General features: G+C 51.1%; 11 protein-coding genes across 18 annotated transcripts in view; 7 read left to right on the forward strand and 4 right to left on the reverse strand.

Moving 5' to 3' along the window:
* The window catches only part of TERG_02691 (uncharacterized protein), a gene marked incomplete at both ends in the record, with an annotated part of 2,553 nt that extends 2,379 nt beyond the window's left edge, over positions 1-174 (forward strand). The window contains one exon of the mRNA XM_003237935.2: positions 1-174. Within this exon, the coding sequence (XP_003237983.2) occupies positions 1-174 (174 nt within the window).
* Positions 175-759: 585 nt separating this feature from the next.
* Positions 760-2,272, forward strand: TERG_02692 (uncharacterized protein). 3 transcript variants are annotated; one of them, XM_003237936.2, is made up of 3 exons: positions 760-1,405; positions 1,475-1,799; positions 1,860-2,272. In XM_003237936.2, exons 1-3 carry the CDS (start codon positions 953-955, stop codon positions 1,991-1,993), a joined length of 912 nt encoding a protein of 303 aa, XP_003237984.1. In that variant the 5' UTR covers positions 760-952; the 3' UTR covers positions 1,994-2,272. The 3 variants fall into 3 exon arrangements, with proteins under 3 accessions (XP_003237984.1, XP_047603920.1, XP_047605717.1); XM_047747950.1 differs by having other exon boundaries at positions 760-1,799; XM_047749449.1 differs by having other exon boundaries at positions 1,475-2,272.
* Positions 2,153-2,776, reverse strand: TERG_02693 (uncharacterized protein; the record flags this gene model as incomplete). Its single annotated transcript, XM_003237937.2, has 1 exon — positions 2,153-2,776. The coding sequence occupies exon 1, from the start codon at positions 2,687-2,689 to the stop codon at positions 2,153-2,155; it is 537 nt and encodes a 178-aa protein (XP_003237985.1). The 5' UTR covers positions 2,690-2,776.
* A 118-nt stretch (positions 2,777-2,894) lies between these two features.
* On the reverse strand, positions 2,895-5,829 carry TERG_02694 (sulfite efflux pump SSU1). Of its 6 annotated transcripts, XM_003237938.2 has the most exons (5): positions 4,943-5,829; positions 4,478-4,846; positions 4,076-4,412; positions 3,764-4,003; positions 2,895-3,689 (listed from the first exon to the last, which is right to left on the reverse strand). In XM_003237938.2, the coding sequence occupies exons 1-5, from the start codon at positions 5,293-5,295 to the stop codon at positions 3,603-3,605; spliced, it is 1,386 nt and encodes a 461-aa protein (XP_003237986.1). In that variant the 5' UTR covers positions 5,296-5,829; the 3' UTR covers positions 2,895-3,602. The 6 variants fall into 6 exon arrangements, with proteins under 6 accessions (XP_003237986.1, XP_047603921.1, XP_047605719.1 ...); XM_047747951.1 differs by having other exon boundaries at positions 2,895-4,003; XM_047749451.1 differs by having other exon boundaries at positions 3,764-4,412.
* A 2,715-nt stretch (positions 5,830-8,544) lies between these two features.
* TERG_02696 (uncharacterized protein) lies at positions 8,545-9,120 on the forward strand (the record flags this gene model as incomplete). The annotated part of the gene is made up of 1 exon (XM_003237940.2): positions 8,545-9,120. One exon carries the CDS (start codon positions 8,545-8,547, stop codon positions 9,118-9,120), a length of 576 nt encoding a protein of 191 aa, XP_003237988.2.
* A 311-nt stretch (positions 9,121-9,431) lies between these two features.
* On the reverse strand, positions 9,432-11,715 carry TERG_02697 (uncharacterized protein; the record flags this gene model as incomplete). The annotated part of the gene is made up of 5 exons (XM_003237941.2): positions 9,432-11,041; positions 11,148-11,208; positions 11,270-11,469; positions 11,530-11,605; positions 11,680-11,715. 5 exons carry the CDS (start codon positions 11,713-11,715, stop codon positions 9,432-9,434), a joined length of 1,983 nt encoding a protein of 660 aa, XP_003237989.2.
* A 35-nt stretch (positions 11,716-11,750) lies between these two features.
* On the forward strand, positions 11,751-12,212 carry TERG_11881 (uncharacterized protein; the record flags this gene model as incomplete). The annotated part of the gene is made up of 1 exon (XM_047750925.1): positions 11,751-12,212. The coding sequence occupies one exon, from the start codon at positions 11,751-11,753 to the stop codon at positions 12,210-12,212; it is 462 nt and encodes a 153-aa protein (XP_047605722.1).
* A 2,094-nt stretch (positions 12,213-14,306) lies between these two features.
* TERG_02699 (uncharacterized protein) lies at positions 14,307-14,753 on the forward strand (the record flags this gene model as incomplete). Its single annotated transcript, XM_047747952.1, has 1 exon — positions 14,307-14,753. The coding sequence occupies one exon, from the start codon at positions 14,307-14,309 to the stop codon at positions 14,751-14,753; it is 447 nt and encodes a 148-aa protein (XP_047603922.1).
* Positions 14,754-15,403: 650 nt separating this feature from the next.
* On the forward strand, positions 15,404-16,104 carry TERG_02700 (uncharacterized protein; the record flags this gene model as incomplete). The annotated part of the gene is made up of 2 exons (XM_003237943.1): positions 15,404-15,764; positions 15,809-16,104. 2 exons carry the CDS (start codon positions 15,404-15,406, stop codon positions 16,102-16,104), a joined length of 657 nt encoding a protein of 218 aa, XP_003237991.1.
* A 1,891-nt stretch (positions 16,105-17,995) lies between these two features.
* Positions 17,996-20,489, forward strand: TERG_02701 (uncharacterized protein; the record flags this gene model as incomplete). Its single annotated transcript, XM_003237944.1, has 2 exons — positions 17,996-18,053; positions 18,109-20,489. The coding sequence occupies 2 exons, from the start codon at positions 17,996-17,998 to the stop codon at positions 20,487-20,489; spliced, it is 2,439 nt and encodes an 812-aa protein (XP_003237992.1).
* Positions 20,490-20,855: 366 nt separating this feature from the next.
* On the reverse strand, positions 20,856-21,442 carry TERG_02702 (uncharacterized protein; the record flags this gene model as incomplete). The annotated part of the gene is made up of 3 exons (XM_003237945.2): positions 20,856-21,030; positions 21,094-21,168; positions 21,240-21,442. The coding sequence occupies 3 exons, from the start codon at positions 21,440-21,442 to the stop codon at positions 20,856-20,858; spliced, it is 453 nt and encodes a 150-aa protein (XP_003237993.2).
* Between the last annotated feature and the right edge of the window lie 166 nt (positions 21,443-21,608).

Raw genomic sequence — 21,608 nt, forward strand, 5'->3', positions numbered from 1 at the left:
TACTGGAGGAGGACGAGCGAAGCCGTACTAGTCCTAGCCGCGCTTGCCAGACCAGCCGAAACATGCAATAGCCAGCGCTTCACCATCTTAATGCCGTCTCCTATGTCCATCTCCTATGTCCATCTCCTACCTTATGTCTGTCTTATGTCTTTTTTGCCAGTTCTAATGTTCTAAAAAGAATGCCCTCCAGCAGACCTAATACGTCTTAATACGCTCCAGAATGACCATCCCATACCTAATATCCCCGGAGTCTGGCGTTTCTCCTTTATTATTTAATTTCCTATTGTTCTAGTCCCTTTTTTTCATATTGTGTATGTTTGATGTCTATCTTATCCACGCCCTCTACTAGAAATAACCCCCTTTCTTGCTTTACTTATGGCCCCCGGTATTCCTATTATGTACCAATTAGCTACCGCGCACGCTCTCTTTCCAGCTTCCTATCATTTCCTCATACATTTTACACGTCCCTAGCCGGCATCTGATACCCCCACTCGGCAGCCACCTACTTCCTGGAAAGCTTTTGGTTGGTCCTCTAGACAGCCAGACGATGGACTCCTTTTCTCGCTCAGCATCAGCATAGCATAGATAGGCATGAATCGCATTACTTGGGGAGTTTAAACAGAACACGTCCGTAGGCTTGCTTTCTCTATTGCATCCCAACTTCTATTCTATTCGTCTCGCCTTTTATATCTTCTCCCGGCGCTGAGATAGATGAAGGAGGTCCCTAGGGGGGTCAAGTAGATAACGGCCAGGGGAAAATTTTATATCGGCAAAACTTCGGCCCGGATTTCCTCACGTGATGTCCTCCATTACATAAGCATGTACCTTCAATCCACGAACTTCCGCAGCGACTGGAAGAAACTACACTTGCGAACAGGAAGAAGGATAGAGAAAAAGGCGATAAGAGGAAGAAAAAGAGGAAGAAGAGAGACACGGAAAAAGGCAGACAGAGATGGCGTCCGCTTCCATGGCGTCGACGCTGCTGCGGTCGTTACGGGCGGCCCAGCAATGCGCCCACAGGCCCTGCCAGATCAGACAATACAGCCAGCTGCTATCACGAACAGCAGAGACGACGAGACACTCGCTGCGGCCTCTCAGCAGACAGGCCCGTCCGGACAGATCCAATGCCTTTTCTACATCCACGGTGCGGCCGGCCAAGACCATCGAACAACTCAAGGCGCGCTCTTCTACGGGACCGTTCTCATGGAAGTCGGCGGTTCTCTTCGTGCTCACGGGAGCTGGCATGATTGTCTATTTCCAGTATGAAAAGGCACGGCTGGAGCGCGAACGGATCGTGGAGATGAGCAAAGGCGTTGGGAAGCCTCGAGTAGGCGGGCCGTTTGTGCTCAAGGACCTCAATGGAGAGACCTTCACGGAGGAGAACCTCAAGGGCAAATACAGCTTTGTAAGAAAGAACTGCTATTTACAATTCACGCTCGGAACACAAGTTAAGCATATGGGACTGACGAAACAGGTCTACTTTGGTTTCACACACTGCCCTGACATATGCCCGGACGAGCTGGACAAGATGGCCGAGATCATCGACGAGGTACGGGCCAGGTCGAACGGACAGGAGGTGATGCGCCCGGTGTTTATCACCTGTGACCCGGCCCGAGACAGCCCAGAGGTGCTAAGAGGGTACCTGAACGAATTCCACAAGGACATCATCGGCCTGACGGGCACGTACGAGCAAGTCAAGGATGTGTGTCGCCAGTACCGTGTCTACTTTAGCACTCCGCAGAACATCAAGCCCGGCGAGGACTACCTAGTTGACCACAGCATATACTTCTACCTAATGGGTTAGCATGTCCCTTGTCACCACCCTGAAGAAGAAGATACTAACAAAAAGAATATGGTAGATCCTGAAGGCGATTTTGTCGAGTGTATCGGACGGCAGGACACACCCCAGACGGCATCAAAGGTTATCCTGGACCATATTGGAGACTGGAAGCGGGCTGGCAAGCCCCTGGATGTGACTCCCAGTAGTAAGTAGCGAGGAAATTAAAGTAAACGGACAAGACAAGTCTCCCTCCTCCTGTACAATATACTATACTCCGTATAGCCCGAGATATATATATCCGATGAATGTAATAATAGCAACATGTAAACAGGCCTATCCCTCCAAGAAAGTGTGTAAGAATAGCTCTCGAGACTACTGGGCCGGCTTCCCATCCGCGTCCCGGTCTCGGTTGGCCCTCCACTCGGCAGACGAGCTGTCATCGGCAAAGTCTTCTCTCTTCCATATCTCGACCTTCTCCTTGCACTTCTCTAGGATCTCCTCTGCCGCCCGCCAGGCTGGCCCTCGATGTGCCGCACTCACCGCGATCACGATGCTCTCCTCTCCTACAGCCACCTCGCCGAGTCTGTGAGCTATGCTGACACCCGTCAGGCCATGTTTGGCAGTAGACTCCCGGGCTATAGCCATCATAGTCTTGAGGGCCATCGGCGCATAGCTCGAGTACGCCAGCCGCGCAACCGGCCTGTCTGCAAAGGAGGACCGCGTGGTGCCCAGAAAGAGGATGTTTGCGCCGGCATGGGGAGAGCGGACGTGAGCTGTGTACTCCGAGGGCGCCAGAGGACTGTAGGTCAGCTCAACCCGGATGTTGGACTCTGGATGCGCCAGGCGCTGCGGGAAGTTGGCCGGGTCGAGATGTGCGGGCGTCTGCTCGTGCTGCTCTTCGTCCGCCATGGCGTCTCTCTGTTATCTTTCTTGTCCTCTTCTCCCCTTCGTAGATGATATGCTCCGTCTCCGTCGACTATTTATCACTTAGATTAACTCGCGAGTTTATATCCAGCGGCAGTGAAGTCGGGAAGAAGTGGTGGTTGATCTGTGATGCGCCATGACAGGCGAGAGGCCAATTGCGTGCGGCGGGAAGGGAGGCCCGCGGTTCCGCCAGCCGCCTCTTGGCCTCCAGGCCATGGATGGATGCGCCATTGGGCTCACCGTCCTCTTCAGCTTTCTTTTTTTGCGGTGCTTATAAGGCGGGGTTTCGCTGTCGTGATTATTGACATCTCGACGTTGTTGATGTTGAGCGCAGTTTTGATGCTGTGTTGACTCCTGTTATTCCACCGATGCCTGCGGTGATAGCAATATATCACTGAATAATAACACTGCGGATCACAGGTAGTATTATCACTACAAGATACCAGATACCAAGAGAAGACAGGTACCAAGTACCGCGGCGAGGAAAGAGAATATGAATCTGAGAGGTTTATATTAATGCTCGCTGTCTATATATCCTGTTGAAGAACCACAAGTCGGTACCGCATTGCGCATGATTAGGAGATAAAAAAAAGATGATGATGAAAAGGATGATGATCTCAAGACCGAGAGATCATGCAAAGAATGAAAGAAACGAAGAGATGCTGGCAAAAAAGGTATCCCGAAGAATGGTATATGTGCGAGTTCGAGGCGGAGTACTATGTGCAGGAGAGGAAACTGGGTGGGCTTTTTTGAAGGCGGAGAAAAGAAGAAAGAGCTAGGAGAGGACGAGAAACGAAGAGAAGCCTGGCCTCTTCAGCGCCGACAGCATCAAGCATGAAGGTTGGAAAAGAGGTTTATGGTCGTGGCAGTTGATCGTAGATGGTGAGTGATGAAGATTCTATCGGAAGAGCTCCTTGGTGCATGACTTATACACCGTCAAGGCGAAAACTAGCACCCACATGCAAGTAACAACAATAGAGAAGAACTAGAGAGACCCAAGGTTAGTACGCGTTTTTCTAATATTACACAGGATTGTGAACTAAGGACTCCAAGACTTACAGTTCCGAGAATGTCGAAGAAGGGAGAGTTGAACTCCTTGCCCATCTGAGTGGTAGCTGTGGTGAAAACACCGAGCGGGAAAGTGAACGCCCACCAGCCGATGTTGAAGTAGAACTTTCCGCGGGTGAAACTGGCCAGGGCAAACCACAGCCAGATCAGACCGAATCCCCACATGATCATGGCGATGAATGCGCCCATGACATAGAAGATGTCACCGGCAATGGGAGCAAGGAAGTCAAGCTACACGAGAATTAGCACTCAGAACAAAAGGTTCTCCCCAGGACAACTAGAAGGAATGGGGAAGGGGCTTACTCTTGGGAAAACACGCTTGGCTACGACACCAAGCTGCATGAGACCAAAGCCACCCTGTCCAAGAGGGCCGATGGGCAGTAGGGCACTGACAATGGCTGCTCGAGGAACCAGCTTGTGTATGGCAAGACGCTGGAAGTAGATGACGAGGATGACCATGGCCAAGGGGACGGCAGATCCCCACATGGCATAGCAGACGAGGATGGTGATGAGAGCGTGGGTGTCGTTCTGGAGTGAATCAGCAACCACACCTCCAGAGGCGGCCGCGACAACGGGAGCCACGATGGGGAGCAACCAGGCCGCCGTCATCGTCTCGAGGGAAGAGGTATGTTTGGTCATTCTTCTCTGGTTAGCCTATAAGGTCTGGGGAAGAAAAAAAAAGGTATCTGGTGAGGTTCAACTTACAGCATGAAGGGGACAAAGTAGCAGATGGCGACTGATACGGCGGCATCAATCCACCACAGACCCCAGGCAAATCTGGAGGCCCATTCACCCCAGACAGGTACGCAAATGAAAACGATACAGTTAATGATTGTGGCGAAACCCATGGGGAAGGTTCCAAGAAGCATAGAATGAGCGGGATGTGCGAGCATGGCCTTGAATTTGTCGGGCCATAAGCAGTATCGGGTGATCGAGATGGTCAAGAAGAGGAAGAAGATGATTACGTTGAGGATGAAGAGGACGACGGCGATGTAGTGAAGGCCGGGGAACTGGTACGGTAGGTTTTGGAGTAGGATGGCAGTGATGCCAGTGCCCATGTTTACGGAGAACCATCTATCACCAGTCAGTCAGTATATTCTGTTTTTTTTTTTTTTTTTCTTTTCTCCTCGATTTTGTCCTTGATATTTTCAATGACAGATTCAGACTTACCCTGGGTGGAAGTTAGAGATGGCAATCCAGTCGTCTCTCTTGCGGGCCTTCTCGCCGGCCTCCTCGATGTTATGGAAGCCGGATCCTGATGGCATGGCTGTGACCTGAAGCTCGTCGTTATCCGGGGCAACTGTTCTCTCTGACTCTCTGCTTCTGCTACGCCCTCGATCTTGCCTACCAGAGGAAGATCCGTGTGAAGCCTGTTTTGATAAATGAGTGTGAAGGTCCTTGGTGTGGTTGAACGAGAGTCGGTGGTCGTCAAGAGGAGAGCGCGGCTTGAGAACATCAGAAGAGGAGGAGGACGAGCCCGCTGTTATTATGGGACTGGTAGCTGGGGTCTTGTCGACGGCCATCTTGCCGAAGGGCAGCGCGGCCGAGTGACTTTCCAAGGGCCTGCAGAGTGAAGTTTCTCAGCGGCCTCTATCACCCGGTTGTCCGTCACAGAGAGAGCAGCAAAGATGTATGGGCGATCGGCGGCGTTTCAGGTGGGTAGGGAGACGAAATGAGACGGACGGAGTCGGGTCTAGGATCCTTGGGTTGGCGAGAGGGCTAGTTGAAACGTTAGCTGTCAAGCTGACAGTCTGATATATTCAGCGTTGGTAGTCGAGTTGGAGTTGGTAGAGGGTGTAAGTATATGGTGAGGGAGAAGGGAAGATCTGTGGCAGAGAGGCAGGACGGCCGAGTATATATGAAGAGATCCTATTCTCGGGCGATGCGATGCTCTCTTCGGCGAACCAGGCGCAGCTCGCATCCCCAACGTCAGGCCAAAGGGAGGATCGGACCATTCTCTGGTTCTGGTTCGCTGTGGAGGATCGCTTTTTGCTTTCAATCTGCCTTTTTTCCTTTGCTTTTTTTCTTTCGCCCTTTTTTTTTTTTCCTTTTTCCTTTGCCCTCTTTTTTTGTAACTAAGATTACGGGCCCCTGGAATAGCCAAGGCGCAGCCCGGCGAACTCTGATCGCCATCTCGTTTGGCCCTGCAAAGACTCTTCTCTGATTCCGGGATGACATCGATTGACAGGAGGCTCGCATGGCCATGGCGAGAAAAAGCAGAGCTCAAGACGCCGTCTCTTGTCTGTCCCTCGTCCGCCGTCCATAGTCGTACAGAGCACAATTGTGCAACTGGCAGGTTGCTTAGCTGCTGCTGTGCCACCCAGGGCTGTCCATCCAGGAAACAATTGAGTCATGTCCTGGTCGGCGGCCACTGCCGGCCAAGTCGGCCGAGAACACTTGGGCCTGCTCTCGTCCTCACTTCTCTCTCTCTCTCACCCTTTCTGGCCTTGCTGGCCGTTCATCAAACAGCCTGTTCCCTGCCGGTTCTTCCGTTCTTCTCGACGAACTCATCTTAGCCGGCCCTGCCCTCTCCCTGCAAGCCAGCCAGCCCAGAACTCAACGTCCTCTATCCCTCGCTCAGCTTCCCTGTTTGTTACATCATCAGCATCATCAGCATCATCATCACCACCATCACTATCGCCGGGGCTTTCAACCTGTGTCATATTTTCCCTCCTGTTTGCACCATCTCCGGCTGCTTCTCCGGCCAGCCTGCTTCACCCTCATCTTTGCCCTCGCCCTCACCCTCGTCCCTCTCGTCTTCTTCATCCTTGCCGGCCTTTTGATATCGCTCTTTCGCCCCCGGAGAATTGTTCCTTCGCTTCTGTCGCTCTCCACGTGGGTGACTAATACGAATATCACGTGTTCTGTTCTAATTTTATTCCTTCTGGAAGCCACGTGAAGTGCACTTTCCCTGTTTGGGACTAGCGTTGGGCTCTATCCTGTTTTGGGAAGGCCAAGCGAGCCGCGGCATTCTGATGCTGACTAAGAGTTAGTTCTCTGATAAGGTCGCAACCCAAGAGACTTATCAAAAGCAGCCCTATCTAAGTATGCTTCGCATGCAAAACAGCTTTCTGTCTGCTCAGGGAGGTATTTCGAAGCATCGATGGACTCGATCGAGAGAGGTAGGGAGATAGGGTAAAGGAGGAAGGGGCTGATCGACTCACCTCATGGCTCGTATCCGTGTCTGGCTCCTGAAACAGGCACACGTCCGGGCTATGCATGGAACATGGATGACCACGATACGATCTCATTTTTTCCCTCTCAGCAGCAGCAGCAGCAAGCAAGCAAGTGCAAAAATACAATAAAAGGAAAGAAATAATGACAAGGAAAGTAAACTCTGCTTGACAGAGCCTGAGCCTGGTGAGAACCTGCTCTGCTAGATTTTAGTGCATCAACTTCTTCGCTGTCGATCGCTGCGAGCCGAGCCTTCGTCGTCACCCTTGCCTAGGCTTGCAGCTAGCCATGCTGAACCTGCAGACCGAGGGATGAACGCATGGCAGGCGTGAAAAAGCGACCTGCGTCCGGCATGCCTTTCAAATCAGAGACTTGCCGAGCGGCTCGGCCTGGGGAATATGGGGGTGTGGGAGATTCCCTTTCATGCCGATAGAGCTACCTTCTTTTACCTCTGTGGAAGCGTACCGATCTTATGCATCCTCGCACAATACTCTGAGTTGTCAAACGCACTTGAATGAATCTCTCACTCTCGATCTTCATGGCGACTTAATCTCGCCGAAACAATTTGTAACTCAACTTTCCCCAAGCCACCATCGGCCCGCACTGCGTTCAGCCTCGTGATATCCGAAACGAACGCTGCACGACCCATCACAGCGAAAGGGGGAGGAGGAAGCAGTAAAAACTGAGGAAGTCGAAACATCGGCCGCTTGGCTTCCTTGGATACATCGAGTTAACGCTGATGAGATGGAATCGGTTTTGCCTCTCATTTTGGCGAGTATGCAGCGAGACCGCCTGGGCGATCTGATAGGCAAGTGATACCTGCACGGACGGCGGTGGCAGAAGTATATCTACGATGCACATCAGCCCGCGAACAAGTCATGCCTTATCTTTCCCTTCAGGAGTGCCCATTCATGTTACATTCCAAGGTCAAAGTTACTCTTGACTCTCTGTCTGGCTGTATGTATGCGTTGGTGCACGCTAGTCCAGCGTGGCTTTCGGTTTAAGTTGCAGCAGCAATCAAGAGAAACAACTGGCCAGCATGAATGGCTCTCAACAAGCCTCGATCTGCACGAACTGATTCGCCAGCAGTTCCCGTATACGAGCGATGGCTGAGATATGAAAATAGACACACGGGATATGAATAGAAACACGCTGCTGCTGCGGGTGTGCAGCATCAGTGCGGCCTAGCAGCGTCGGTGTAGCATCCAGTAGTAATTATGGTCGCTCGCTATCAGATGGCGATGTCGCCGGTTTTGCAGAGTCGAAGATCAGTCATCTGCTGCTGCCACCGCTTGTTGATCGTGATAGTCTTGATATCGGTGTAGCTTATGCTGCTGTTGACCTTGGAGGTTGGTGTTGATGTCGATGTCGATGTCGATGTTGATGTCGTACGGAAATAATGTGCATACAAGGCTTGGCGTCAGATTTTGTCAGCCAAAACGCCCAACTGGGAAATATCAACGTCGCCAGCCAAACCTCAGCAGCGCCAGCGACGAGCAGCTCGAAGGAGAGCATCAAGCGAGTCCGGAGAGACACAAGACACGTGGATACGAAGCGATACCCCCATAGACACCGTGGTACTGCTCTGCAACCCTCCAATGGCCACCATGGCGCGAGAGACGCCGCAGCCACAGCCTGAACAACCGCAATCCTCAGCCTCGACCTCAGCATCAACGGCTTCACCATCTACACAGTCTGCGTTCTCACTGCCTACGTCTACAAAGCTGCTTATAGGCGGCTCAGCCTTCTTTGTTCTCTCGACCTTCATCACTCGCCGCTCGCTCAACCGCCGCCGTCTGGCTGCTATTCCTCAGTTCTACACCACCGCCTCGCACCACAAACCCAATGTCAGCGCACCGCTCGAGGCCCTGGAGGCTCTCAACCTCGCTACTCTCAATGTCGTGGCCCTGGCCATTCTCGGCGTCGGAGCAGGGATGAAAGCCGTTGGATTCGAGACCCTCGACGAGCTGCGGAGGATAGTCCGTGGTGGACTGGGAGCTGATGGCACGGGGAGGACGGAACAGCAGGTGGAGGAAGACATGGAGGAATGGGTTGTCTCCGTGCTGAATCGGAAGGCCAGCAAGGAGACCGCAAATGCGAAGGAGGCCGAGAAGCAACGGGCACAGGATGAAATCCGAAAAACCTGGTTGAATGAGCGGGGGAAAGAGAGGTGATCATACCTCAATCCCAGGATGTTTCTGCATGTACGACTAGAAAAAGAATTTGTATACTACTAACTACCGGAATCTTATACGGCTCCATCCCCTGAGTACAACCATATATATAACGGCATGTTCGTTATTATATATTGACTCGCGAGCATCCACTTGCTCTGCTGTATTAAAGTCAAGATAAGGGGTGCTAAAATTCCAAATCACAGCTACCAAGGTACACCCCTTTTAGCCCGGATCTACTCATACAAGCACTTGGTTATGGTTTTGCTACCAAGTAGTATGGTTTGAGATAACGTATCTGATGGACATGGCTAGCCCTGCTCGTCCTTCATCCTCTCGTACCGTTCGCGCGCATGTTCTCGAGTCTTCTCGAGAAACTCATCATATTTCCCACGCGTGTTTCGGCCAGCTTCCTGAACTGCATCTCCAACCTTTGAACCCTGCGCACCCAGTCCCACGCCCTGCACGTACAAGTCTGCTGCCACCGGCTGTTTCATGCCGCTCCCTTCCGCCCCGAGACCAGAGCCAGCCGACCAGCCCATCTTCCCCAGCAGGGCAGCACCCTTGGACAGCGCTGGTGGAGGGCTAGCAGCATTATCAGTGCCATCAGGGTTGCTGCCAAGCCCTTGCTCGTACTCATCCTGGCGGTCATCTTCAGCCTCTCTCTTCCTATTACTGCTCTTCGACGAACCAAACACCCTCCGCCGCTCTTTGGCACGATCGCGATACTCTGTCTGGTCCGCCGTGAGGGTTCGCTTCTTTGCCAGCTTTGCCTGTGCCTTAGCCTTCAGTGTCTCATCTTGCAGGTTCTCACGGTGCAGCTGGCTCAGCCGTTCGTGCTGGCGAACGTGGGCCTCTGACTTGAACTCTCTCATGCATAAATAACAACACAATCGGTTAAGGTCGGCGTAGGACTGCTGTCCTTGTAAATGTGGCTGCTCTGCCTGAACTGACTGCTGATGCTGCTGCTGATGGACCGGTTGAATATGAGGTGTTGATGGTGATCGGGCAGCGGCCGTGCCAGGGTCGTTGGAGTGATCCCCATCGCCCGTCTCGGCGCTGCGTCTATCGATGCCATGCAACTCCGCATGGCGATTGCTCCAGAATTGGAGATGCGAAGCCATGGCGATCTTCTTCGTTGCTGAGCCAGCAACACCCCCTGCTGTCGCCTCCACTTTCTTCCTCTTCCTCTCTTTCTCTCCATCCCGGCCAGGGTGCGCTGCCCTGGCAGTACTCATCTTCTGTCCGGACGTGGAGGCCGTTCCCCCTGCCTTTCCACTGAGTTCGCTCGTGGCAGCAGCTGTGGCAAGTTTGAGTTCGCTGGCATATGCCTCCTCATCCCAGTAAGCCAGCTTCGCAGCCAAGTTGCCAAGGGGGCTAAAGGTGAATCGCTCAAGCTCACTGTTCGTACTCGTAGCGCTGCTATGAACATCTGGGTTGAGATTAAGAACCGGTACAAACACGCCGGCGTGGATGTACGAGGCGAGCACTGGCTTTGAGGAGATGGTAAAGGTGTCGAGGGATGTGTAGCGAGTAAGAGCGCACTGAGCGTCCTCCACAGTCGCAAACTCCGCAAATCCATACCCCCAGCTCTCGTTCGTTCGGCGATCTCGTACCAACAGAACACGACGAATTGACCCATCTCGAGCCCCGAGATTGCTGTCGCCGGTTGTAGACGCGACCTTGGCTCCCTTCTTTGCCGGTGCTCCACCGACCCCGGATGAAGCAGAAGAGGCCGAAGCCGCAGCGGACTTGGACTGTTTGCAAAGCTTCGCAACACCCTTGGCCAGCACTTCCTCGGTAACGCTCGATTCGAGGCCTCGGAAGAGGAGAAACTGCGAGGGAGTGCCATCGGTTGAAACATCGTTGTCCCCGTTGTTCGCTACCTTGACAGTCTCCTCCATGGGCGGTACGGCAACATCTACAAATGTTAGCCTCTATATCGGTCTCGATATGTATGTGTGCATATCCATTCTAGTATGTAATTTTTCTTCTTTCTTCTTTTTTTTTTTTTTTTTTGGCCATACCTGGTTTGGATACCTGGCAGCGGAAGCACCGTTGTCGACCAGGATAGTTGACAATTGAGCACTATTTTGCATGTCAGCCCGTGGGCATAAAATAAAACCGAGGGTACCTGAATGGAACTCACATTAATACAGGTCCATTCCCCGTCAGCTCGAGCCCTGTTACGGTCCTCTCGCTCACGGCTGTAGGCAATCCTGACCCTTGCGCCCTGGCCATCGCCCCCGGCTTTGCCATACAGGTATATCGCAGGGAAGTTCAATTCCAGGAATTTACGCGAGTCATCGATAGAAGGGAAGCGGATAAACGCAAGTTGCCGTGATATTTCTAAGTCTGTTAGATGTATGCCAAAAATACGTATATGTGAAGTGGTTATGGAGTACTCACTTGTTTGTTTGTCGCGAATAACTCGGACGTCCTCGAGGCCCCGGACATGATAGTACTGGGCAAGTTCACTGGAAACCTACATAGAAAGACAAGTCGATTTCATCTCAGCATGCAGCCAGACGACAGGAAAACGGGGAGGGCTGTTCGAACGTCTTCTTCGACCATGTCAACCGGCACGCCCTCCATCATGACCTCCCTACTCTCCGTCCCGTAGTGCCGCAATGGCCGTGTGTGGCGTCCACCTCGGCTCCGACTGGCGCTCCTACTTCTGCTGCGACTGTAACTTCGACTACGCGCTCGACTCCGAGGTCGACTTCGAACTCGACTGCGAGATCGGCTGTGGGAGCGGCTGCGGCTGCGGCTGCGACTATAGTTCGCATCGTAGTCATATCTGGGAGGAGATCGGTAGCTTTCACGGTCTCTGTCTCTGTCTCTGTAGCCACCTTCCCAGCCCCGGTAGCGCCCCGGGTGCGGCGGCGGCGATCGAGATGACTGTCTGTAGGGTTCCCAATCCCTACTGCCACGATATTCGTCTGCGCTGTCTTCTCGCCTCCTGTCAGCCGTCCAGGCATCTTGGGCGTCACGGTCACGGTCACGGTAATACATGTCTGGGTCCTATCAGCACAGGCTCGGAGCCGCAATACAACAAATACAAAGAAAAGGGAAGAAAAGCGAGAAGCTGAAGAGTTAAGCAGAGGTAATAGAGAGGACTCCGTAGGGGGAAGGGCCAGAACGCGGAGAGTGAGGCAGCTCCGTACCGCCAGGGGAATCGTATCTCTGTCTCGAGTCTGGAGGCGACTGTCTGCTGTAACGAGGGCCGCCGTGGTCGGGGTATCTGCCTTCCTGGCCCCGGTAGGCCATGGCTGAGCTGTACTCTCAGTATTTGACGCGATATCCGCTGTGTCTGAAGCTGTCTGAAGCTGTCTAGGGCTGAGACTGAAGCTGTCGAGCTTTTGCAGATGAAGTAGAAAAAGCCCTTCTTGTCGCCGCAGATTTAGCTGGACCTCCAGGGATAGAATTAGGAAGGACGGGCGATCTGATAAGCGGATATAGGTTATTCCGTAATTGATTATGTCATTTAGATTATGTAATATTCAACTTATATAATCAGTTGCCCGGGGAGAAAAGAACGACTCCTGAAGGGCTTTGGAAGACTGATAGTAGGCAATTATATAACAGAAGCACTCTTATAAGACAGACTGAGACTGGAGCTGGAAGTTGTAGATACATTGGGCGCCAGCGGTTGGAAAACTGCGACCATTGGTCGTATGTATATAGTTAATCCTTCCCAACATCTGACAAGCGGACAGGCGGCGTACGGCGGCTAACAGTAGTCAGCTATTGATATTATTATTCGTCGCATAAATAAAAGTAACTTGTTAAGTTAGTTAGTTAGTCATGATTGGCTGGTGCCTTTTGTGCACGCAACGGGCTAAACTCTAGTAGCGCCGTCCTGGATGAACATCACCAGCGCGAGGTCGAGACGACAATCACACGTCCACAACCACCAACCATCATGAGGCTGGTGCGTGCTGGATGCTCGCTTGGAACGCTGGTCCCCGTCTCTCGTGGCCCCCGAGCGGCTTCCTTGGGCCTCCTAGCTTGCCCTCGACAGCGGTATCGACCACCAGCACCAGCAGCAACATCAGCACGACGAAGTCGCAAGACTGTGGTTGTTTATCGACGTGCGATGGCTACCCTGGCCGCAGCTCCTTTGAATGCTCGCCACTTCCCGGTGTCCGGATTCACCGAACTTGATCCTGCAGTAGCTATTGAAGAGGAATTGCTGCCGGACTACATTGCAGAAATGTATTATCCCGTACGTATCGGAGAAGTGCTCAATGGCAGATATCAGGTCGTCTGCAAGCTTGGCTATGGAACAACTTCCACAGTATGGCTTGCTCGCGACCTCCGGTAAGGAAAATAGCTTGCAGTTGCCTACCGACAGACAAATAGAAGAAACAGACGTCTAACATGCACATCTTAGGAACACGGACGATGGCTTCACCTATGTTGCCCTAAAGATATATGTCAACAGATATATCAAACGTGACGAGACAGCCATCTATGATCGGATCAATGCTGCATCTAATGTGGAAAGTCATCCGGGCTGCCGGTATGTTCGTAAACTGCTGACGTCCTTCAATATACAAGGATCACACGGGAAGCACCTTTGCGTTGTTCACCAGGCGCTTGGAATGAGTATGGATCAGCTTTTGCGATGCTTTCCTCGACGATCCATTCCAATGGACTCAATGAAGCGATGTCTCCGCCAGTTCCTTATCACACTGGACTTTCTACATACCGAGGCCGGAATCATACACACTGGTTAGCCGTGGCAGCCCATCATCACATTTTTGCTGCTCAAAGTGCTAAATCCTGACCTTCTCAGATCTCCAACCTAAGAATCTACTCCTTCCCGTTGATGATGTTTCGACGTTCAAAGAGATGGAGGAAGATGAATGCAAGAATCCTTCTCCGCGAAAAGTTCTAAGGGATCGCTCTATTTACAGCATGCGTAGGCTGCCTCTTCCGAACGGAGGGCTGCCCTTGATCTGTGAGTTTGGAGAGGCCAGGGTGATGAACGAAGAGGGACATACTGACGATATCATGCCCGATATCTACAGGGCCCCCGAGGTCGTTATGCACATGAAGTGGAATGTAAAGGTTGATATCTGGAGCGTTGTGATGGTGGTAAGTCACATCAACTCAGTGATCTCTTCCTCTCTAGCTCAATAATCTGTCTGAAGGCCTGGGATCTTGTTGCTCCGCAGCCCATGTTCAACCGTCAGCACCCAGAGACCGGAGAACCTGATGATAGGTATCTCATTGCGCAGTTCGCCGCTATCCTGGGCCCACCACCTGTCGAGTTCTGGAGCCAGAGCAAACTATGTCAGGCGTTTTGGGATGAAAATGGTTTGTCGACTTCCACAGCAACAGTCTCATTCTCTCTCCCTATAAGTACTGACGAAATCATATTCGGAACAGGGAACTGGAAAAATGTGGTTCCTCTCCCAGAGATATCTCTTGAGGGGCTAGCTGCAGATATTGAGGGTGAAGATGTGCCAGGCTTTCTACGCTTTCTGCGGAGGATCCTCCGCTGGCTCCCCGAGCAGCGTCCGACGACCGAGGAGCTGATCCACGATCCATGGTTGCTAGCGGGTCTTGGAAGTGGAAGCCAGGGACAAATCAAAGCTGACAAAGACTCTCTGCCTGTGAGCTGATGCAGTGTAAAATCTCAAATCTTACCCACTACAGCCATCCAAGAAACCCACTACAGTGATGCCTTTGCGATACCTCCGCGATAGCGCATCGTGGATAACCTTGGATTTGGGGCTATTCAATAGTATGTCTAGCCCTAGACACTCAGTTGAATCGCTATATTGCTGTCAAAGTTGGGAGTGAGACCTCGCTTCCGCACGAGTCAAAAGGTTCTCCAGTGCCTCTTAGTAGCACAACCGTCATCTTTATCATCGCACTGTGTGATATATGTGTTTTGGGAAATACCTCCTGGGTCCATTCCTGTGTAGGATCAGGGATTGTGGCCACTTGATGTCCAGTTAAGCCCATGCGTATAGTGTAATCTAGTGTTATTATTGCTGTTTCCATGATAGATAGAAACGAATCAGGCAGAAGGGAGAATAACTAATGGACGCTTATCATTCAAAAGTAAACCAAGTAATAGAGCTGAACATGGGAATTAAATCGGCTCTTAGTCGAGCCTAGGATGTTCTACTGAGATGAATATGCTCCCTGCATAGTTGATGTGGTGATCGTAAACAAGCCTGAAAATGAAACTAGGGAAAAAGAAGGCTCCTCGGATCTCATCATCTTCCCCAGCATATATTATATGCAGGCATGCTGTGATTTCAAGATGACCAACTGTCCTGCTAGGAGTCATCGATATCTATCTCTCAAAGTATGCACTTCACAGAAACGTCAAAATAATGAGATTGCCATTTGCAATCATCTCAAGGCGAGCAACATCGAACACCCCGGGATACCGTTTGTTCGCATAATACTTGATTCTTTCAACATCATGGGTCCAACTGGGAACCAACACCAGTGCTTACTTTACCAACCACTTGGGATGAGCTACACGGAATTCCTTGACATGTTTCCCCGCAAGCAGATGCCTGAAGCCCTGGTTCAAAGGAGCATGCAGTTGATACTCTTGGGGCTAGACTATCTCCACAAAGCCAGGGTTGTCCACACAGGCATGTTTTCCTTATCTGGTACATACAATGCAAGCTTGGGACCCAAGAACTGACCTTTCTAGACATATCTGCAAATAACATTCTCCAAGGGATCACTGATCTTACGGCCCTTTCTGAATTTGAAGATGGTGAGGTCAACCAGCCCATCGCTAGAAAGGTTCTTGATGACCGCACGATCTATGTGTCGCGACCCATGCCGATAAATACGGGATTACCTGTCCTCTGTGATTCGGTGAAGCGCGCATCGGTGACAAGCACAAGGACGATGTTATGCCAGGGATTTACAGGGCTCCAGAGGTTATTCTGGATATGGAATGGGATTCTAAAGTGGATATTTGGGCAGCCGGCCTCACAGTAAGGGGATTATCTCTACCCATTCTGCGTATATGAGGTGCGACTAATTTCGTTGTTCAAGACCTGAGATCTCCTCGAAACGGGAAATCTTTTTTTCGGAAGAACAGACGGCCTACTGAATGATGAACAGCATCTAGCTGAAATGGTGTCACTTCTCGGGCCTCCGCCTCTCGAGTTCATAAGACGGAGCGACAAGTGACTTCAGTACTGGGATGAAAACGGTATGATCATAACCCAGCAATTGCGGACTACCTTGTAAAGCTAACAAATGTCGTCCGTAGCAAACTGGAAAGGATCTATTCCTATCCCGGAGCAATCTTTTGAGATACGCGAGCGGAGCCTGGACGGGGATGGCCGTATTGTGTTCTTACATTTCCTACGATCGGCGCTCACATGGTTACCTGAAGAGAGGCTTCCAGCCGAAGATCTGGCACGACACGCATTTCTTATGCAGCCCCTTCTGGCTGCAGGTGGTCTCAAGCATCATTCTTGATGATCTGTTTTGATAATTGGGTTGTTTGGTGTGTGGTTTATACACACTCTTTGTCATCTGTATGGCATTCCCAAGGACCAATGGCAAGCAACAGCAGTATCTCCAAGGTCTGGATCATCCGATTCGTCAGAGAAGTACTATAGTAGCGAGCTAATCATGTTAACTAATTACCTCGTCAGGTCGACTAATCATTATACAGTTGCGTAGAGGCTCGGGTTCAGCTAGGGGCGTTGTAGCTCTTCTAGTTTCACCTTGCATTATGTTATGCAGGGATGAAAGGGGGTAAACTACAAGGAGGAACGGAAAACTCCCGTCCTTCTTGCCACCCCCAGTTACAGTACAGTTAATTAGCGCGCGGCAGCCCCTGATAGAAATATTGCTTTGGAAACTTTTCTCACATACTTATTAACAAATTCCAAGCAAATACGGAGTACTCTACGGGGTACGCAACTCCTAATTGGGACCCGATAGTTTTAGACAACTGCCATGAAAACCACAAAAAACGTGGGGAACAAATATCCTAAACTATATTGTGCCTCTGCCTTATCAAATCGGCTTTTTTCTACTACAGATCTACACCACAGATCTAGGTGTACGGTAAGATCGCTCGGAGTATGGGGTACGGAGTACTTGGTCTTTTCAGTTTGCTTCCACAGAACAAATAAATCATAATACACTCCGTAAAGTCAGCCTTGTTTTAGGCTACCGCAGTCAGTATATCACCTCAATGCTGTCCCCCGGGCTCCATTCCCATGAAAGGCCCTCAGGTACGGAGTATCTACATCTGCTTACACGCCCGTCGCAATGGAGGTCGTTATTAGTCAGCAATTAAGCTTCGTAGCTACAAAGCATAAATATTAACAGATAACTAAAATAGACCACCAATAAGAATTTGCCAAATTTAACTCGCACGCCATCAAATATATGATTCGCTGCCTGTGCAAGTAAGAAATCAATTTGTCATCATCTATCTATTACTAAGCAAGTTCGGCCCGAGTCAAAAAAGTAAAAAAAACAACACCGACGACGAGGAGGAGAAGACAGAGAAGAGAAACAGAGGGACAAGTTGGAGTGACAGTCACGGTGACACGATGACACACAGAGAGAGTCCGAGATGAAACAGTACAGCAAAGGAGGAGTGATGATACGATGTCGACGTTGTGCTGGAGAGGCCCAAAAGAAGAGGCTGGGGCCCTGCGGCGGCGGCCACTCCCAGCCTCCCACATCACCGCACCAGCCAGCCAGACGGGGACACAACTCCCAACCACCCGCCAGTGCTAGTGCAGCAAGCTCATAAGGACAGCGATGGCGAGGATAAGAAGTCGGCGGGCCCAGTCACTCTCTTGCCTCCTCTTCCTCTTCACCGTCTAGACCCCCCCAATAACCCATAATCAAGCCCACTATGCAGCGTCACCAGCAGCAGCACCCACTTGAGACGCCTCGGTTGAAGGTCGTTGGCAGTAAGTCGGCCATTACTCCTCTATAAGCAAGCTCATATACTGATTGACCGCCCAGGTAGCCAGCCGAAGCTGGTTCACACACCCTCCCAGCAGTCAATTGCTGCTTCGGACGACTATTACTCCTTCTCAGACCTGACCTCTCACTCCAGCGCCAGTAGAGCCACTGTGGTCCCCTACCAAACAGCTTCCTCTCGACATCCTTCTCCAGACCGCCGACAGGCACAGGCAGAGTCACAACCACAGGCACAGACACAGACACAGACAGATACGCAGGCACAAGATATGCCCAGACCGCCTAGAGTCGTCAACATGAGCTCTGCAGCTCGAGCAGAGAGCGGCACGCCGACTCCAGGGACGGATGACTCACCTTACATTCGCTTTGCCATTGACCAGTTGACCAGAGACGAGGAACTTACGGGCCATGGACGCCATGGATCGCTAGCTACCTCGGCTGACTATCCTGTTGAGCGACTTGTTCCTGACGAGGGACTCGGTTACTACACCAACAACACCACGGCAACCAAAAATATCAATAAAGATGACAATACACGGAACACACATACAAATATCAAGAAGGAAATTAATGACCATACTAACAATAATGATAATGATAATCATAAAATGGAAAACTCGCCAAAGACCGGAATCCTCCTTGCTGTCGACCCCCCGATCAACGCGCCGCTCACTTTTGTTCCTTACGTTCTTCGACCGGTACTTCTCGGTCCTGTTATCCTACTCACTCTCGGTATGGCCACAGTCCTCGCTTTCATCAATATCTGGTCTTCGAGAAACGATGGAATGGCCGGATACGTCTACTTTGGCGGCTCGGAATACTTTTTGTTTGAGTTTCTGCCCCAGATAATCGGCATGTTGTTCGTTCTGTGGAACTTTGTCCTGCAAGCGGCTGTCTACCGCATTGCTCCTCTCTCCGGTATAGCCCGTGCTCAGACGGCGAGAGACACCACCTTCCAGCGGCTGTCCATGCTGCCTAGAAACTTCGTTCTGCCAGATCTCTCGCAATTTACCTATGGCGAACCCCTCGTAGGTGTTTGTCTGCTCATCTTCTGGTTCGTCAATTGGTTTACTGTACCTCTCCTCAGCTGCCTATTTCAACCTCGCTTCTATGGCACTCTCCAAGATGGTGGTTTCCGCTGGGTCAGCGTTCAGGGAGTTGGCTGGATGCTCTTCTCCCTCTACTGCATTCTTGCCCTGGCTTTGCTCGCCCTGCTGGCCCGCTTTGGTTTTGGCACCAGTGGTCTCCAGTGGGACCCCGTAAGCCTGGCAGACGTCATCCCACTTATCCAACGATCAAATGTGCTGCACGACTTTGACCAGTCAGAGGTCACTCCTAATGTCGCGGGCCATCTTCCTCCCAGAAAATTGCGATTAGGTTATTGGAAATCTTCTGCAGCTCCCGAGGATAGCTTCTACGCCTTGGGTCAGGAGGCCGCACCATTGAAGAGAGTATCTTCGGTCGACCGCCTGCTTGAAAAGGGCCATAGCCACAGAAGAAGCAACAGCACCAGCAGTAACCACAACATCGATTCCATTGACCTCGAGCGACAGGACCTTCACAGCAAGGACTCCTTCGAAAGAAGTCTACACTCACCCTTCTTCCGCTATAGATGGGTACCCTGGTTCCTTAAAGATACTTTCATTGTCGTCTGGATTGTCATTTCTCTCGTTCTGCTTATCGCTTTCATCACCGTCAGCTTCGTCAACCGCCCGTTGGAGCGAGGTTTCCTGCCTCTTTTACCAACTCTCCCGTCTGTGTCCGGCTTCTCTGCCTCCAATTTTCTCTTCAGTTTCATCCCGGCCATGCTCGCAAATTTCCTCTTCCTTGCCTGGCAGCCCATTGACGTCTACTTCCGTGCCGCCCAAGCCTATGCTGACCTTTCCTCTCCGCGCGGCGCCTTTGCAGAGAAATCTCTCTTGCTTTCTTACAATGCCTGTCTGCCCCTTGAAGCCACCTTCCACGCTCTCGTTGCCGGTCATTACAAGGTAGCCTATATCTCCTTTGTAAGCGTCGCCTCAATCGCTCTGCCCATCCTCGCTGGCGGTGTCTTCATGGCGCGCTTCTACTCCGAGCTTGAGCAGGTCCGCATCTCCTCTTACTTCCCAGCTTATTATACCCTCATCGGGTTTGCCATCTTCTATGCCTTTTCCTTCTTAGCTATCTGGCCCAGGCGCAAACGCTACCTCCCCCACCCTCTGTACACCTACGCCGACACCGTCAGCTTCCTTTATCAAAGCCCCTTGCTCGTTGACAAGGTCTTCCGCGCTCCCCGAACAAAGACGGATCTTATCACTCGAACTATCGTCGCGCCGCCTGGTGAGAGCCACAAGGCACTGTATGCCTTCGGTCTCTTCTATGGACAAGATGGTAAAAGCCATCTTGGCATTGACCGTCTGAGAAGACTTGAGGGAGACGCTTAGAAACCGACTCTTCTCTTCTCCTCCATTTTCCAGTTTAGACGTTTTTTCCCCCTTTCGGATGAACAACAGCATGGAGTTACTGGTTTATAATGGTTTATGTTTTAATGAGCGTTCTCGCAATGAGATTATTCTAATGTTTTTAAAGACAAAAGTGAACGAGAAAATGACGAGATATGTATTTTAGACAATCCTAATAACAAAATTATGAAACCCTTATCCCTGACGAGACAACGCCTGCATCAGTTTCATCTAATGTTTTCTGCCCGGTTTCAAACTCATGACTCCGTATGTAAATCATAATCAAATCCAAAATTCATCCATATAACAAAAGGTAAGGAGGCAACGATAGGAAGGGTGAATGCATGATCAATGATCTTCGCCAGGCATAAGCGGCTGTTTGTGAACCGCAGTATAGGATGTGTCGGCGGAAGACAAGGGGAGCGAGTCAGCAAATTTAGTAGCCACAAAATCGCTTCTCATCTGGGGAAAGCAGTCCCCTGCATGAAAGACGGTCATGAGCAGAGCAGCGATTAGACATAGGCTATTTACCGGGTTAGACATGTAACAACCAGTACGTGGTATTTATAAAGGGGGTGCAACTTACAAGGACTCAAGGACAACGAAGGAGACTTCGTCCTGCATGATCTCGTTTCTCCAGCCACCAACCATTTCGGCAATTCTAGTAAAATCAGAGTTAGCCGTCATCTACAGAGGTACTTAAACCAGACTGACATTAGAAAAGAAACATACCTATAAACACATCGGATGAATATAAATAGGAAGGCAACGGTTGTGCTTCCAAGGAATAACTTAAACTTCCTGCTACCCCAGAGCTGTTTGGCCGTTGGATTGGCACCGTGCCTTCTCTCACTCCTGAGTCTCCAGAAGAAATGTGCGACAAGGAAACCAAAGACAGTTAGCGTAAAGACCTGCCAGACAATTCCGGCAATCATAACGTTAGTACCGGCATCCTGCTGAGCCTTGTTCTGCTTTGCGGTAGCCGCAAGACCACCGCCGATACCTTGGAGCGTGAGCGAGAGCAGATCGACACCGATGAAGATCCAGGTATAAAAACGTGGTTTGAGGAGAGACAAGTTCGGTCCCAGTGCCAGGCAGAGA

The sequence above is a fragment of the Trichophyton rubrum genome (genome assembly GCF_000151425.1).
Source record: "Trichophyton rubrum CBS 118892 genomic scaffold supercont2.2, whole genome shotgun sequence".
NCBI lineage: Eukaryota > Fungi > Ascomycota > Eurotiomycetes > Onygenales > Arthrodermataceae > Trichophyton > Trichophyton rubrum.

What these genes read in the sequence shown, in the direction of transcription:
- TERG_02692 (XM_047747950.1), top strand. Translation starts at nt 953, where the DNA reads ATGGCGTCCGCTTCCATGGCGTCGACGCTGCTGCGGTCGTTACGGGCG. An exon ending in CATATACTTCTACCTAATGG is followed by an intron (nt 1,800 to 1,859) that starts GTTAGCATGTCC and finishes AGAATATGGTAG; the next exon opens with ATCCTGAAGGCGATTTTGTC.
- TERG_02694 (XM_047747951.1), bottom strand. Translation starts at nt 5,295, where the DNA reads ATGGCCGTCGACAAGACCCCAGCTACCAGTCCCATAATAACAGCGGGC. An exon ending in TACTTTGTCCCCTTCATGCT is followed by an intron (nt 4,413 to 4,477) that starts GTAAGTTGAACC and finishes TAACCAGAGAAG; the next exon opens with AATGACCAAACATACCTCTT. An exon ending in CCAAGCGTGTTTTCCCAAGA is followed by an intron (nt 4,004 to 4,075) that starts GTAAGCCCCTTC and finishes ATTCTCGTGTAG; the next exon opens with CTTGACTTCCTTGCTCCCAT.